This window comes from Curcuma longa, chromosome 4 (genome assembly GCF_044706935.1).
Source record: "Curcuma longa cultivar G26 ecotype Majalengka, Jawa Barat chromosome 4, ITB_CL_G26_1.1, whole genome shotgun sequence".
Taxonomy (NCBI): Eukaryota; Viridiplantae; Streptophyta; class Magnoliopsida; order Zingiberales; family Zingiberaceae; genus Curcuma; species Curcuma longa.
In genome coordinates this window covers 12,275,142-12,291,025 of record NC_133864.1, presented here as the reverse complement: position 1 = coordinate 12,291,025, position 15,884 = coordinate 12,275,142, and the positions used below count along the sequence as shown (strand labels likewise).

General features: G+C 36.5%; 2 protein-coding genes, 1 long non-coding RNA gene and 1 pseudogene across 4 annotated transcripts; 2 read left to right on the top strand and 2 right to left on the bottom strand.

The window, feature by feature from the left end:
- Nucleotides 1–201: 201 nt before the first annotated feature.
- On the bottom strand, nt 202–4,067 carry LOC141826091 (ADP-ribosylation factor 1). 2 transcript variants are annotated; one of them, XM_074713348.1, is made up of 7 exons: nt 3,924–4,067; nt 3,438–3,596; nt 2,250–2,320; nt 1,853–1,972; nt 1,364–1,482; nt 551–632; nt 202–435 (listed from the first exon to the last, which is right to left on the bottom strand). In XM_074713348.1, the coding sequence occupies exons 2-7, from the start codon at nt 3,583–3,585 to the stop codon at nt 433–435; spliced, it is 543 nt and encodes a 180-aa protein (XP_074569449.1). In that variant the 5' UTR covers nt 3,586–3,596; nt 3,924–4,067; the 3' UTR covers nt 202–432. The 2 variants fall into 2 exon arrangements, with proteins under 2 accessions (XP_074569449.1, XP_074569450.1); XM_074713349.1 differs by having other exon boundaries at nt 3,438–3,591; nt 3,924–4,028.
- A 2,072-nt stretch (nt 4,068–6,139) lies between these two features.
- Nucleotides 6,140–7,996, top strand: LOC141826092 (uncharacterized). The gene is made up of 4 exons (XR_012601607.1): nt 6,140–6,298; nt 6,368–6,460; nt 6,871–6,929; nt 7,809–7,996. It is a non-coding gene; the product is annotated as an uncharacterized LOC141826092 (long non-coding RNA).
- A 2,758-nt stretch (nt 7,997–10,754) lies between these two features.
- On the top strand, nt 10,755–13,808 carry LOC141826423 (putative serine/threonine-protein kinase PBL11). The gene is made up of 6 exons (XM_074713664.1): nt 10,755–10,982; nt 11,682–12,073; nt 12,163–12,298; nt 12,367–12,503; nt 12,598–12,721; nt 13,034–13,808. The coding sequence occupies exons 1-6, from the start codon at nt 10,922–10,924 to the stop codon at nt 13,369–13,371; spliced, it is 1,188 nt and encodes a 395-aa protein (XP_074569765.1). The 5' UTR covers nt 10,755–10,921; the 3' UTR covers nt 13,372–13,808.
- A 559-nt stretch (nt 13,809–14,367) lies between these two features.
- LOC141827100 (uncharacterized) lies at nt 14,368–15,829 on the bottom strand (annotated as a pseudogene).
- Between the last annotated feature and the right edge of the window lie 55 nt (nt 15,830–15,884).

Sequence of the window (15,884 nt, the reverse complement as noted above, 5' to 3'; positions counted from 1 at the left end):
TGAATGTTGTTTCATGTTAAATGAAAATTTATTTTAAGTAACAGTAAAATTACCATGTCATCTCAGTCTAATATTCTCGCATCGCATTGACATGATTGGTTATTTTAGCTACAAATGCAGTTTGTCTTCCTTTATGAACAGTGTCATATAATCCAGACGAGCAAAATTGCAAAATGGAACTAAATTCAGGGGCAAAAAATATGTCAAAGAGCAAAAGCTCTCTTTCAGAAATGAGAATAAGGTGTTAGTGACGATCACATACACCATATAGGAAGTGACAACAAACACGTATTTGTTCTACAGACAAGTGTTAAGGTTTTCATAAGGCAGAAAAAAAGTGACACGCTGATAGTTTTCTTGCTTCCACGATGTTGCCAAAGCATCGAATGCCAACAATTGTTGTTAAGATAAAGAGCCTCCAAGAAGTTTTGATTACTGTAAACAAATAATTTTTATAAGGAAGCATTACATTACAAGAATAAAACTATAAAATGATTTTTTTTAAGTAATAGATAATGGATTCCACTTCGAAAAACCCAAAAGTGGATACCTTGCTGGCGATGTTGCTGGAGAGCCAATCAAGCCCTTCATACAAACCTTCACCGGATGTAGCACAAGTGCTTTGTATGTACCTGGCAAGCAAACAAAATCTGTGTTCTCAATCTCCAAAAATCAATGTTGCAACTTCTTAAACTTTACAGAAGGATGCTTTTCATAATATTGAAGTTGAAGAACCAAGAAAATGACAGTAGGGCATTAATTCATTAGTAATGTAGGCTGGGCTACTGACTTCAGAGTCATGTGGAAGACATTAATAAAAAAAAGAAAAAGCAGAAAGCAGTGCCTGTGTATACTGAACTAGCAAAACTCAGCTCAGAAAAATAGATTGGGTCACTCTTTGTGGACTTCCCTGAACTGCAAAAGGACATTTTGATATGATCTCGAGACCATTATTTTATAGGTCAGTCTGAATTATTAAGTTTAGAGAGGCCAACGATCTATGCTAACATTATGAAACCAAAGCTATTAGCATCACATGCTATATGAAAGGTGATCTATTCTTATTACAATCTGGGTTTCCAGGAGAGAAAGCAGTTTCCAAACCAACTTTCTTGATATTGAAGAGATTAATAAAAACCCAACCTTTAACCTTAAACAGCAAATTAGTGCCATTATCTTAAGAAGACAATTATATGCATCGCTTAGGCATATTTAATGTGACAAAATCCATTGTATGATTGCAATTTTTTTGACTGGTTTATGATAATTCAGCATATATTCCAAAAACCAATTGCTAAGCAAAATGTTAGTTACATCCATAGTAGATAAACAAACTGAAACAGATAGCACAAGTATATCTTACCAGTGACGTTGACGGAGAGAATGAAGACCAAGCTTATCAGTTATTTCAGCAGCATTCATTGCATTTGGAAGGTCTTGTTTGTTAGCAAACACAAGCAAAACTGCATCCCTTAACTCATCCTATCAGCATAGAAGAATATGAAATTAGATAAAACCTATCAGCATAGAATATGAAATTAGATTAAAAAAATAGTTAAGTAAATGCAGGTTTCCTATAGTAATAAAGACAATTGAGGAACCTTCCATTCATGCTAACTTAATCAGGAAAGGAATATGTGCAGCATATACACAATTTACCTTAATTATTAAGGAATATGCTAGATACACATAGAATATGCATTTTTTAATAAAAAATAAAATAGAAATGATATCACAACCATATTGCTTAAATGTCCGAAGAAATCTACTTTATTCCTCCAGAACAGATTATCAAGAACGAGAATTAATTCTGAAAATCATAACAGGAATATATTATAGTAAAATGTGTTACCTCATTAAGCATTCTATGGAGTTCATCCCTTGCCTCCACAACACGATCTCGGTCATTGCTATCAACAACAAAAATAAGTCCCTGTGTGTTCTGGAAGTAATGCCTCCAGAGAGGTCTGATCTGTTGTTCACCGGAACATTATTTAGAAACAGGCAGACAACATAACTATTAACAGATAAATCATCATGAGAGAATCAAGTCAGCTCTGCATGTCAAGTTAATAACATCTAAAGAGATTTTCTGTGATACCACACTAAATATTAAATACCCATGTTGTCTCATTGTCCCATCAACCTCTGGAATTCTCATAAAACAGTTGTCACCAAAAAGACTTTTTCAAAGTAAAAGAATTGTTTAGATAAGAAATATTGCTAACAAGTAACATGAATAGTGGTACCTTATCCTGACCACCAACATCCCATACAGTGAAACTGATGTTCTTGTACTCAACAGTCTCCACATTGAATCCTGCATTAAGACCCATCTTAATTAAAATGAGATAGCATGCATTTAAACTGATCAGAAAACCACGGGCCCTTCAAATAATCTATAATAACTAAATGTAAATGTCATATGGAGATGCAAGATGCACCTAATTACCCATGCATTGACTATCCATATAGAGCACTTCAGATTAATATAATTGCCACCAAAAGGAAGAATCATTTATTTAACAAACAAAAATTATAACTGCTAATTTCAAATGAAAACCAAAAAAATAGGTATTTAAAAAAGAATAATAATAATGTTGATTGTTCATCAACATTTCTCAACTCTCACCATTAAATTTAATATTTATTACAATTTTATCCAAAATACCTGATTTTACTGTGGATATAAAAGCAAATTCAAAACACAGCACATTGTATAAACTTGTTTTTTCAGAACTTTTGTTGAATTTGTCTTCCAGAAGCAAATGATTGTTAATCTGTTTGCTTTTCGTGTTCCATGAATAGCTGGGACCATCAAGGAAGATCTAGAAAGGTATTTACTGGAGTTGATCTGATTCTATCTTGGTTCTCATATTTGGAGATATGAAGGATCCCAAAGAATCAACCTTTTTGTTTGATTGAGGTGGGAAATTCTAAATCCTCATTTTCAATGGAGTCCAAATGACCTATGGATTGATCATAAGATCTTTCAATTTGATGAAAAATAGAACTCGTGGAAGCACATTAAATATTTGACAACAGATTACATACCTTGCTAAAAAACAAATTGCAATAATTTGGTTATGTTTTGAATATTGGTCTAAGAGTTGTAATAGGGTTGATCATGTTTCATTAGTATAATTAAATTGATCTCCATGGCTAATCTACAGACGTTTCAGTTATTCATAATTAGATTTCATCCGTTTTTTGTTCTCCACGATCCTGACTACATGATATAAAAAAATGATGTTCACAATTTGCTACCATACATAAATCTTCAAAAATCACTTCCATTAGGTAAAATAATGCATATCTACGACTTTTAGATAACTGTATTAAGGACATTAGGTTAATAAACCAAATATAGCAATCATCGCAGAAATTAAAAAAAATAAAAATGCAGACAAGTGTGCGCGATGACAAATAATGCTCACCGATTGTTGGAATGGTGGTGACAATCTCTCCAAGCTTGAGCTTGTAGAGGATGGTCGTCTTACCAGCAGCATCAAGCCCGACCATCAGGATTCTCATCTCCTTCTTCGCAAACAGGCGGCTAAATAGTTTGGCGAAAGTGAGCCCCATCGTTCCCTAGGCTATCACGAACAAAATGTAAACTTAATAAAGCCTAAAACAATTACGATTACAACACACGACAAAGATCCAACAACAAAGGCCACAGATCTGAAGAAGAACCAGGCATGGCGTTGTATTTGCACACGAAACTACAAAATTTTGAGACCAAATCAAGCAGAAGGCTTTAAAGTTAAAGATCTACATGAATAAGATTCCGATCCGAGCACCGCCGCCAATAAAGCGAAAGATCAAACAACGTTTAGAGACGGAGGAAGCAGATCAAGCATCTTGTGATATAAAACTACGGATATAGTCATATAGATATGAAACAATGGTATCGGGATCACCTGGTGATCACAGGAGGCGTGTAGAACGTAGGAAACGGGTAGGTTGAAGGAGATGAGAACGTGAGAGCCGATAGGCCTTCGCTTCTTCTCTTCCGCCTGGAAAAAAAAAAAAATTGGGAAGGGAGAGGACGGAAGGGAAAGAGTTGGCTTGTTCGGAAGGAATGGATTAACGTAATAAGTGTTATAAATACACCCTCAATTTTTTTCAAAAGACGAAGGATGGAAAATCAGAAAATTACGTCAGAAGTTGGGATTAAAAAATTTTAAAATAGATAATACATATATTTGTAGATAAGTTTGTGATTGAAAAGAAGCGAAGAAAATTAGGATTAATCTTTTTTTTAAAAAAAAATTATCTTTGAAACGATTTATGATGAAAGCTGATGATGATATCCTAGAATGCAAATGAGATGATATCCTAGAATGCAAATGATTAGACTCTGAGTAATAGCATTGTATAAAGAGCGATAGCACAAAATACATGAATTAATTTAAAATTTAATATTTTAAAATAAAATTAAAATTAAAATAAATATTAATTTAATATTTAATATTTTAAAATAAAAATAAAAATAATATAAAATATTTTAAAATTTTCTTTTATTTCTTTACTCTTTAAATCAGGATATAAAAAATTATAATAATTTATGAATATATAAAAATAAAATTTATCATTCTACCCTCTGTCACTTCTTCACTCACATCCCCTACTCCCAAACAGAGGATGACTAACCGATATAAAAGCGACAAAGTAACTCTTGGAAATAACATACATGATATATTAAAAAAATGATAAATCTCAATTAAGCCCTATTGACTATCTCTAAGATGATCAGTTCGGTCCCATAAAAATTTCTCATCGACCACCAGGATAAATCAGGAAGTGCACGACCAGTCTAGACGCTTAGCATCCTTTAATTGCGTTCCCCATTTAGAGAAAAATTTCTACAAATACATCATAGCTGAAGATCGAATCGCAGGTGCCTGAGTGACAACCTGAATATTCTACCGCGACACCATTGCTCCAGGGATAACATACATAATATATTAGATTGACGTAACTGTCTGACATAACTGTGATACAACAGTACTATAAAGTTTGATAAATTAGGAGTGTGGATGATTCCCCCTAATCGGCGGTTCCACGATTTAAAATCCTCCGTTCAGTGATTTAAAAGATCTTAATTTCTAATTTTAACTTTTAAAGATATTATGATTCACGATTTAGAACCATTGATTACGATCTAATTTATAATGTATAATAATTCAAAATTATTATTTATATTTATATTTTTCAAAAATTAAAAAGACACAAATTCGTAGTTCCTTTAGCATTAAATATTTTTTCTTTAAAATCTAAATTTTATATTTTTTTATATATTTATAATTTTCGTTAATCATTAATATTTGAGCTTTCAAGAAATCAAAAGTAAATTGAAAAGGATATTGTATTAAATCTTAAATCAATCTCTATTTATTAATATTTTTTTATTCAATAATAATATTATTATATTTTAATAAGATGAGATATATATATATATATATATATATATATATATATATATATATATATATATATAATTAATTTTGCATGTCAAATGATAATTTTTATTATATATACAATTTTATTATTGAATAAATTATATTTCTTAATAAATTTATCATGGGATAAAATAATATCTCTAAATTTAACATTGAGTGAATAAAAAATAAAATTAAATTAATGAGTAACCTGAATTAAATGATATTAATAAATTTAATAAATTAAAAAAAAAATCATCCATTAGAAAATGTAAACTCAGTAGGTTGAAAATGTAAAATACGGGAAAATAATAATAATAATAATAATAATAAAGGTTTAATGGTTACTGGGTTTAAAACCCGAAACCCATTAGGAATCCATAACCTTTCCCCCTACGGCGCTTCTTCTTTCTCCCGAAAACGCACGAGCGTTTTTCTTCTCCTCCGCGTGAAACCGACGCCGCTCCTCTTCCTTTTCTTCTTCTTCTTCCCTGCCGCGGCCTCTCCTCTCTTTCTTCACTTCGTCGCTTGCAGCCAGGGAAGGAACAGACTTCTCCCTCTCCCTCTCTCTGTGAACCCTAGCCGTAAACCGCTACCGCCGTCCGATGCCACTCCGCCGCTGTCTTCAGCCGTCCGGGTGCCGTAGTGTGGAGAAGGAGCCGACACTGCCTTCTCCTCCCTCTCCTCTCCCCCCCTTCTTCCTTCTTCGGCGATTTTCCTTCCAGCCGCGACAAAGGAGCAGGGGCGAGATCGAAGTTTTCTCCTTCCCACTGTTCAGGTGACGTTGGATTAACAACTAAGTCGCCGTGTTGCCGTCGTTGTGCTCGGGATCTCGCTGTTCGTAAACCATAGAGGTGAGGTCCTGTTTCCATTTGGGTTGCTATTACTGGGTTAGAACAGATCTGAATTTGATGAGGCTACAGGATTGGAACAGATCGGATCTGTTGGGGCAGCAAACGGCGTGTAGCAATAGGAAAACCCAGCATCTGGGTTGGTTTAGGGCAAACGACTTTGAGGTAAAAATCGCTATGATTATTCTTATTGAACTTGGATTACTAATGTTTATTATTTCGAGTTGGACAATGAAGTGTGTAAATTATAGCTACGAATTCAGTATTCTGTTGTGAGTACTATTTGCTTAGGAGTGTGTTAAAAGTTAGCTGTTTTAATGAAAACAGTTTGATGCCCATTTAGATTGGATGAAGTGCAGTAATTCCAATTCTTTGATAGAACATGATTATGGGGATGCATTTCCTTATGGAGAGATGATATGGGTTGGGATGAATCCTAATTGATTTAGGTTAATTCTTGATTCGGTTAGGTTAACTTGGATGGGGTTAAACAATCTTAATAATCGATTAGGATTTTATTTGATGGGAGATTTATATGTCATTGTAATTAGAAATGTGATTTATTCTAATTACAGGACATTGAACCGGATTTTTTGGACGGAGGTTCTTTGCGGATACGAACCACATTCGGAAGGCGGGTATCTTAACCTGATATGTATAGATTACTATTACTTGCAGTAATTTTGTTTGCTTACATATATCTATGTTGAGCATTGATCATCACTTGATATTGGTACATGCTTTTATCTGCTATTCATTTGGCATATTATCATCTTGATAGATTTGCTATTCATTTGATTATATGTCATCTTATTTTTGTTGCCTATTATTTGGAGTAGTAGATTGATATGAATTGCATGTATTTGAATCATGTACCATTTATGCATTTCTGTTTATGCTGGCCAGCATTCTGTCCACTCGGTCACGCAGTAGCAGTGACGTCAGAGTGCACAGTGGTCACCACCCTACCCACGCGACCTCACCATTTGAGTGTGATGGATCAGACGGGCATAGTTCCCACGCGACCTCACATATGGGTGATGGATCTGACGAGCATTATACAGTTCCCACGCGACCTCACATATGGGTGATAGATCTGACAGGCATTATACAGTTCCCACGCGACCTCACCATTTGAGTGTGATGGATCAGACGGGCATAGTTCCCACGCGACCTTACATATGAGTGATGGATCAGACGGACATCAGGGTGACCAGGACATGTCATTTCTCCATGTGCATATTGTATGGTTGCATTTGCATTTGGTTGTGTTTACTGTATTTGTTTTTTTTTGCATATGTTTGATATGCGTACACAGGAGATCTACCTTACCGTGATTGTATGGATATTACTGTTATTTCTGGTATGTATAGTTTTCATATTGTGTTAGTTTACTTATCTTATTACCATACGGTACTGGCATTTTGATTACTGGAGGTATAGTTGTTTTTATATATCTATTAGATATCCGCTGGGTTCTTTGAACTCATCCCGTTGGCTTATTTCTTTTCAGGTTGATGTCAGTTTGGAGAGCCGCCCTGCTAGTCCCTTATCGAGATGACATCGTCTGTATTGGTTTTTTGGCTTTGTTAGGTTATTAGAAACTATGTTTCAGAACTTGATTTAGATCATGTGGATTGTTATATATGTGTTTGGTTTTTTTGTGTGTATCTGTTTTATACTATGTTATATTTATGGATTGTGGCCGTGTAGGCTTAATTGTGGCCTGGTAGGTCTTATGACATATGTGTATTCAGGGAATTGCAATTGTTACAGGGGGAGATGTTGCTGAATAAATTTTCGGTCAGCCATCTCCCGGGGCGTGACAGAAAACTTGATTTTAATAGAAAGATAGAATACATTGAAATATTTAAAATAAGTGAGTTAACTGACACTATTAATATTATTAAAATATTATAAGTATTATTAAATAAAAAATTATTATTGAAAAAAAAATCCAAACTAAATTTTAAAAAAATTAAATAAATACTAATGAATCATCAATTCAAATCCGCATTTGAACTAGCGGTTCAACGATTTATTTAGAGTCTAACCTTAATTGGTCAATCGGACCGATTATTGATTGAGCCCATTAAATCTGGTCAACGGGTAATCAACCCCGTTGACCCAGTGCAATTTCTGGATTGAGACCCTGGGCAACTTTAGTTCCACCCAAAATTTTTTGTTTAATTTAGTTAGAATAATTGTGATTATATAATTTTGATTTAGGTTTAATTTTGTTATTTTAAAATTGGATTTGGACCAGAAACTAAATTATTATTTGGATCAGATAAATAAATGTTTAGTTTTCTGCAAAAGTCCATACACGACCATTTGTGAGGAGGTAAATCGAGAAACTGTTCTTATAAATGTTTAGTCCATATAGTTGTCATTTATTAATATCCTATTATTTAAAAAGTTTAGAGTAATGATAGATAGCATGAATTTACCATAATATCACATTCAATTATTTACAAAGGGGATTTTCACAATGTTTATGTCCAGATCCCTTTCACAACCGTTGGATCTGAACAAGTTTGATGTTAGCCACTGATTAACCTGAGAAAGGGGCTCTCTAAGTTCAGTTGAACCAATATAAACCGGTGACCGAGTTTTTAAATAATTAATTGCGTTTACTTTTGTCGTTGACTTAAGAAATGTCAAAAGCTCTGCCGTGTATTGAGATGATGCTTCAACTTCCCATCTTCCAAGGCGCTAACGTGTGAAGTTGACCAATGTGAAGATGGCAGGGTCAACCTATTGGTTTAATTATCTCTTGACTAAAAGAACAAAACTAACTTGGTCGTTCGTTTTCATTTAAAAAAAAAATGTGTAATAGCGTAGGAACGTACCAAAGGTGGGAAGTCCACCCTGTTGTGGTTCAAATTGCATTTGGAAGTCTTCAACATGAATATGAAATAGCCAACAACAATATTGTATGACTTAATAAATGCACCATGAAACTTTGACTTGGGTATAATGAACACGTTTGACCGCATATAAAGATCATCTATATACATATTTATGTCAACTCAAATGTATCTTTTGAAATTGTTTTGTAGGTGCAACTTTAATTTTTTTTTTAAATAATTTATTTTTTTTATTATGTTCATCTTTATATATTAATGTATTTATCTAATATCTTCATCTTTACGATTCTTTGTGAGGAGGTAAATCGAGAAACTGTAGTTGGTCACGACGCAGGAGGGTGTTGCTTTTATTTGTCCTCTTCTGCAACTCTGTGCTTAAATCATAGTCAAGATTCTTATCTCATGTGCTTAAATCATAGCCAACACTCAATTTCATATAATATAAAAAGTTATTTTGTAAATTTTTTTAAATTTTAAAGATACTTTATGACGATAAAAAGCATCTGATATTATTTTTCATTTTAATCATCCTACTTGTATTTTATGTAAGACATCTTTCTCAACTCCTTAATCCTTTTCCGACTTAAATCTATTAGTTATAAATAAATTATCATCCCATTAATAATTATTATATTATGTATATTATTATTAAAATTAAATTCCATATATTTTATTTTTATTAAACCTAAATTTTTTAATTTTTAATAGTTTTCGTTAAAAATTTTCAAATATCTTATCTTCTAAAATAATATTATATACAAACAACTTATATCATGGTAATTTATTTGAATGTATCTAGTTTTTCATCCCATTTTAATATTAAAAAAAATGAGACTTAGAATCCTTGATAGAAAATACTTCAGATAATTCATCTAGAATTTTTACTTTTATCCTTACAACTCATATATATATATATATATATATATATATATATATATATATATATATATATATATATATATATATTTCACTATATGCTACATTAATATTTTTTTCATTTAAAAGGTAAAAAAATGTAAAACTACTCATTCATAAGTTTAAGAGGTCAAAAAATATAGCACGGTTGGAGTTACCAGTCATTAGCCAAAGCTTCACCGTTAAGCAAATAATACATTTGGAAATATAATTTTGGAAGAATATCAAATTTTCATTCACAATCGTGCAGAATTGTCGAAAGTCAAAAAGGAAAAGGAAAAAAAAAACATGGATCTATATATATTGATAGATGGACTATTCTAATATTTACTATTTTAACATTTTCAAAATAATAGATGGACTTATTTGTAACTTGTCAAACAATAGCAAATGGCGTCTTTTGATTGTAAAGAAGGGATAACCTTTTCAAATCCTTGACAAATTGGTGTGAATGGAAATCCAGTGAGGATCTAAACTTCAGATCTGTAGAGCTGTCGCTCGTTTCTCAAGTCAACATCATTGACTTCATCTATATAATGGCACAGCATTTAATTTTTTTCTCCATTCTAAAATTATCCCATTAGGTATGCATATTTTATATTGGATTGTTCACTCTGATGCCTGACCTTGTCTAAGACATTTCTGTTCTTCTCACACTGTTGTCAGCATTCAAACTTTGAACTTTGAAGCAGTCAAGGGAAGCTAAATTAAATTTTTGTAGAGGAGAATTTTTTATATTCTTGAGGTGAACGAAAGCTTTGTAGTTTGATCTATAAAAGACATATCATTGTCTTTGAGCCAACAAGGAATTCAGAAGGTGTTTTTTGGGTGCTCTCTTCGGATGGGGAACCAGTGTGGGCGTTCTTCTAAGACTGCAAACGCCTCTTCTCCTCATGTTTCAAGTAAGATTTTTTTTTTGCCTCTCTGATTTCTATTTCTTACCTGATCTACTTTTGTTTTGTTTCTTCTTTGGATGAGAGCCAATTTTTTTTTCCCCTTTTGTTGATGAGTGAACCTAGATATAAACTCTACCCATGCATAATCTGTGTTTGTATTAATTTCGTCTTATCCAGTATTTTGATTTGGATAATGCTTTTTTTCCTCTCATGTTCCTAAAACAATTAAATCCTTCAGGATGATGAACTTTGCCACTCTAGAGAAGACGCTTAACCTAATTGAAAGCAGATTGTGTTGACAGTTTTGCCTAGATCTTGCTTTTAGGCATGAATATAGAAATCCATATGAAAAGATGGACTAAATCTTGGTTGTTTTAATAAGCATAGAGCTGTTGCTGTGGTTATTTGGGTGTTTGGCAGTTTGATGATCATTCTATTTTCCATGCTCGAGTATGAATATTATTGCCCAAAAATCTGGGTATTTGTCGTCGACCAGTTTATTGATAAAACAAACATAAAAATCCAATCTCACCCATTTGATCACACTACAACGAGTTCTCCGATTGTGAATTACTTCAGTTTTATACACTGTCATTGTGGATCTCCTCCGGATTTGAATTTTACTTTCAGCAACAAAAATGAAACCTTTACTTGCTAAATCATTCATATTTGAAGAGGTACTTAATAGTCGTATGTAATCTCCAGAGAATCCACTGTCAGTGGTTAGTGATTCCAGTCTGAAGAAATCAGCTAAGAAATCTTCAAGCGGATTGGGTAATTCTGTTCCACAGCTCAAAAGTGAGGCACCGAACAATCTGAAGTCCTTTAACTTGAACTACCTCGGCGATGATAATAACAATTTTAGAGAGGGTGACGGATCAAAAACGGTCGGTCTGAAGTCCTTCAGCTTGAATGACCTCAAGAATGCTACTAAAAATTTCAGCTCCAATTCATATCTAGGTGAAGGAGGGTTCGGTTGTGTCTTCAAAGGGTGGATTGATGAGCATACTTATGCCCCTACTAGACCAGGAACTGGAATTGTTGTTGCCATCAAGAAACTCAAACGAGAAAGCTATCAAGGGCACAAAGAATGGCTTGTACGTAACTGTTATCTCATAGAGACTTGAGGTTCTTATACACCTTTTCGAGTTCCAAATAAAAGTGACACTCATTCTGATGCCTGCAGGCAGAGGTGACCTATTTGAGCCAGCTTCACCACGAGAATCTTGTTAAACTTATAGGCTACTGCTCAGAGTTGGATAGCAAACTTCTTGTTTATGAGTACATGCAGAAAGGCAGCTTGGAGAATCACTTGTTCAAAAGTATGTTTCTCTGACATTAGCTCTAAGCCTTCAATTAAGTAATTACTTATGTTCATTTGTACTTGTAGGAGGTGTACAACCTATTCCTTGGCCAACGAGAGTGAGCATTGCCATTGATGTTGCCCGAGGACTGTCCTTCTTACATGGCTTAGAAACTCAAATCATATTTCGTGATCTGAAGGCCTCAAATATTCTCCTTGATTCGGTAATCTCTACAATTATCATCACTGATTCAGTACTATTCTATCTGGAAAACATATTATCTGAGGCATGATGATTCTTACTGGCAAACTGTGCAGGATTTCAATGCGAAACTATCAGATTTTGGCTTAGCTAGGAATGGACCTACTGGAGACAAGAGTCATGTCTCCACTCGAGTGGTTGGCACTCGTGGATATGCTGCTCCAGAATATATTGCCACAGGTTAGCCTTCTTTGAATTTAAACAATTGTACTACTTGGACATGCTAAGTGATAGCCAAAACACATTACAATGACAATACTTAGAAACAGTAGTTTGAAGATGAAATAAGGCAAGATCAAGAGCTTTTGTTGCCAAATTTGATAATATAATTAAGGTCACTAATCTTGTGTGCTCGGATTGTGTGTTTCGGGCTCTAATATGGGTCAGTTAGTGAAGCCAACTACCATTTTTGCTAATGTAAAACAAAATGATCCTTTCTTAGGATATCTCATGTCATTGTTTCAGCCTACTGAATACTAGTGTTTATGGCAGGCCACTTGAGTTTAAAGAGCGACATATACACTTTTGGAGTTGTACTGTTGGAGCTCCTATCAGGAAGACGTGCGGTGGAGGATGATAGAGGAACTTCAGACCTGACTCTGGTCGACTGGGCGAGACCATTCTTGAAGGATAAAGGAAGAATGTTGAGGATCATGGACATAAGATTGGAGGGTCGGTACTCTAAGAAGGAAGCCCAGGTCATTGCTGCTCTTGCCTTGCAATGCTTACATCTAGATCCGAAGAACAGGCCTAACATGACAAACATTCTTCCAATACTAGAAAAGCTTCGCGAGCGCAAAGACTGTATTACATCTCATGCAAGGGCCTAGTCATGTGTCACATATATACTTTGATAACCTCGGTTAATTCATCATACAATAGATAGATTTCTTCTCAAGTTAAACATTGAACAGACACTAGAAAATGGAAGTGGTGTTCAAGATGTTGATTCAGTGATACTGCGCTGCTAAAGCTTCAACCTGAGTATGTCAGACAGAGGAAAGTGGTTACTTGAGAAGCTATTTCAAGATAACAAGAAATTGGCAACTGTCTGGTCAATCTAGAGCCATGATCCAAGACAATGATCTCTGTTCTTTTGTTCAATTGCATGGGTTTCTATGACACACTTCATACCATCATTTTCTGAAGCTCTGTCATATGTAGATTATGTTATTATGTCATGTATTTCAAGGAGAGGCAACAATCATTAAGAACCAAACTGGATGAGGCATTTGTATTCGATGTCTTAATATATTGGGTTTGGGATCGTCTGCAAAATTCTAGTATGAGATCTAGAGATGCATGAATTGAATTAAATAAGATCAACATGATCACTATCCTCTGATCTTGAAAGGTCTGTAGATACAAAGTAAAACGCAATTTGCAAAGGAGAAAAAGAAAAACTTCCACTTGGAGACCAAGTTTGTTATTGATAATCCAGAATCAAGGAACCAGAAGTCCACGATTAAAGAGACAGGTTTGAACATTTCGAATAGCTGAAAAAACTGGAAAACTGGTAGAATGCCACCATTGACTATTCAAGGGAAGAAATCTTCAAGTATAAAATTTTTAAAAGTTGAATTTTCTTTTTAAAAAAAATTCAACACCATCTATAGGGAATGTGATAATGAATTTTCACCCAGGAAGTGTGTCGTAGTAGCCATGTTGCCTTTGGCTTGTGCAGACACTGTAGAACACAATGTTTTCAGATGAATTTTTATTCATAGATCGCCATTTTCACCAAAAATTATGCATTCTGCAATATTCACATCCGATAGTGCTCAAGCAGTTCATTTGGGTGCATGCAACTACAATTCATTCCAGAATTAGAAGCGGAGCCTCTTCCTGCAAGTAGGCGACGACAGCTTACGGGTCCAGCCGCGAAGCTCGACGACAAGCTCCTCCACCAACTCCCCCAGCAACTCGGCCTCCACCCAAGCCTCCACCCAGGCCAACTCCCACCGCTCTTCCCCCGCCCCCTCCCCCCACACCTCCTCCACGCTCTCCACCATCGCCCGGCTCGCGCTCCTCCTCCTCCTGGCTCCTCGCCACCAAGGCCGACGACCGCCCAAGTCCTCCGCTCTGGCCTGATCGCCACTCGGCATTGGTTCCATTATGATCCGGCGTCGTGTGGCCTCATTCGCCTTCTTTTGATTTGTATCGATATCTTCTGCACTAGGCAGGAACCGCATAGATAAGTGATTATGTAGCTGATGAGAGCCTCAGCGCGTGCGAGTGTATAACTCCACCAAGAGACTTACCCGTATAAAGAACGGCTATGCGGGACGGCTTCAGGATCCTACTACATTCATCCGCAGGGCTTCCTTGGCTATCTGCATTAAGAGTCGTTGCTTATACCGGTTCGCGACGGGAACACATTCATCATCGCAGACTGCTACGTACCGTTCGGTGAACGTTTCGACCGGGACCGATTCCGGGGCGACGACAACGCATCGAGCACCGATACGGGGCTCGGCTGCTCCCCGTTACACTCGTTCTTGGCGTCTCCGCAGTTCGTCTCGATTTCGAGCAGCCGCTCGGCCGTCTTCCCAGCGGTGGAGACGACCGTACCGACCTGGATCTCCTCCGAGCGGATCGCCTCGATGATCCGACTGAGCGCCTGGAGGTCCTCGTCGCACTTCTCCAGCGCTCGCAGCAAGTCTCGCCGCTTGTCCGCGGCCACCGCCGGGGGCGGTGGATCGTCGAGACCCATCAGCCGTGCCACCAGCGCCGGGCAGTGCGGGGGCTGTCCGGCGACGCGGCCGGCGGCTTCTTCCGCCTGATCTCCTGCGGGATCACTGGAATTCGTGGCGTCTCGCTGGAGCGCCGCATTTTCTTGGCGTCCTCGACAGCAGCCACCGGCGGCGGCGGCGGCTGGGCGGCTGCGGCGGCGAAGTCGTTAATCGCCTCGGAGGCGGAGCGGCTGTGTTCTCCTTCCTTTTAACTGCAGCATAACGGCGAACAACATAATTAAGAAGGAGCCAGAAGAAGAGACCGATGGCGGAGAAGAGGGGAATGAGCAGCGCGCGGTTACCGGAGGTGATGCGCTTGCGAGATCGGTTGTGGTGACGGGAGAGGAAATGGAAGACGCCGGACATGCAACCGATGCTCTTGGGGCGGTTTCCCGGTCCGACTTCACGGCGAGACGACGACGTACGCACCGTTTCCATGTTTCCATCGGCGCCTGGTCTCGCTCTCCCTCTTCGTCAGCTCAGAACTGAGGGGAAGCGAGCAAGCCGTGGAAGCAAGCTTTTATGCCGGGAGCGTCTCAAATTACAGAAACACCATTCTAATAAAACATCGCAAATCCGAACTAATTCATTAAATAACGTTAAACACAATT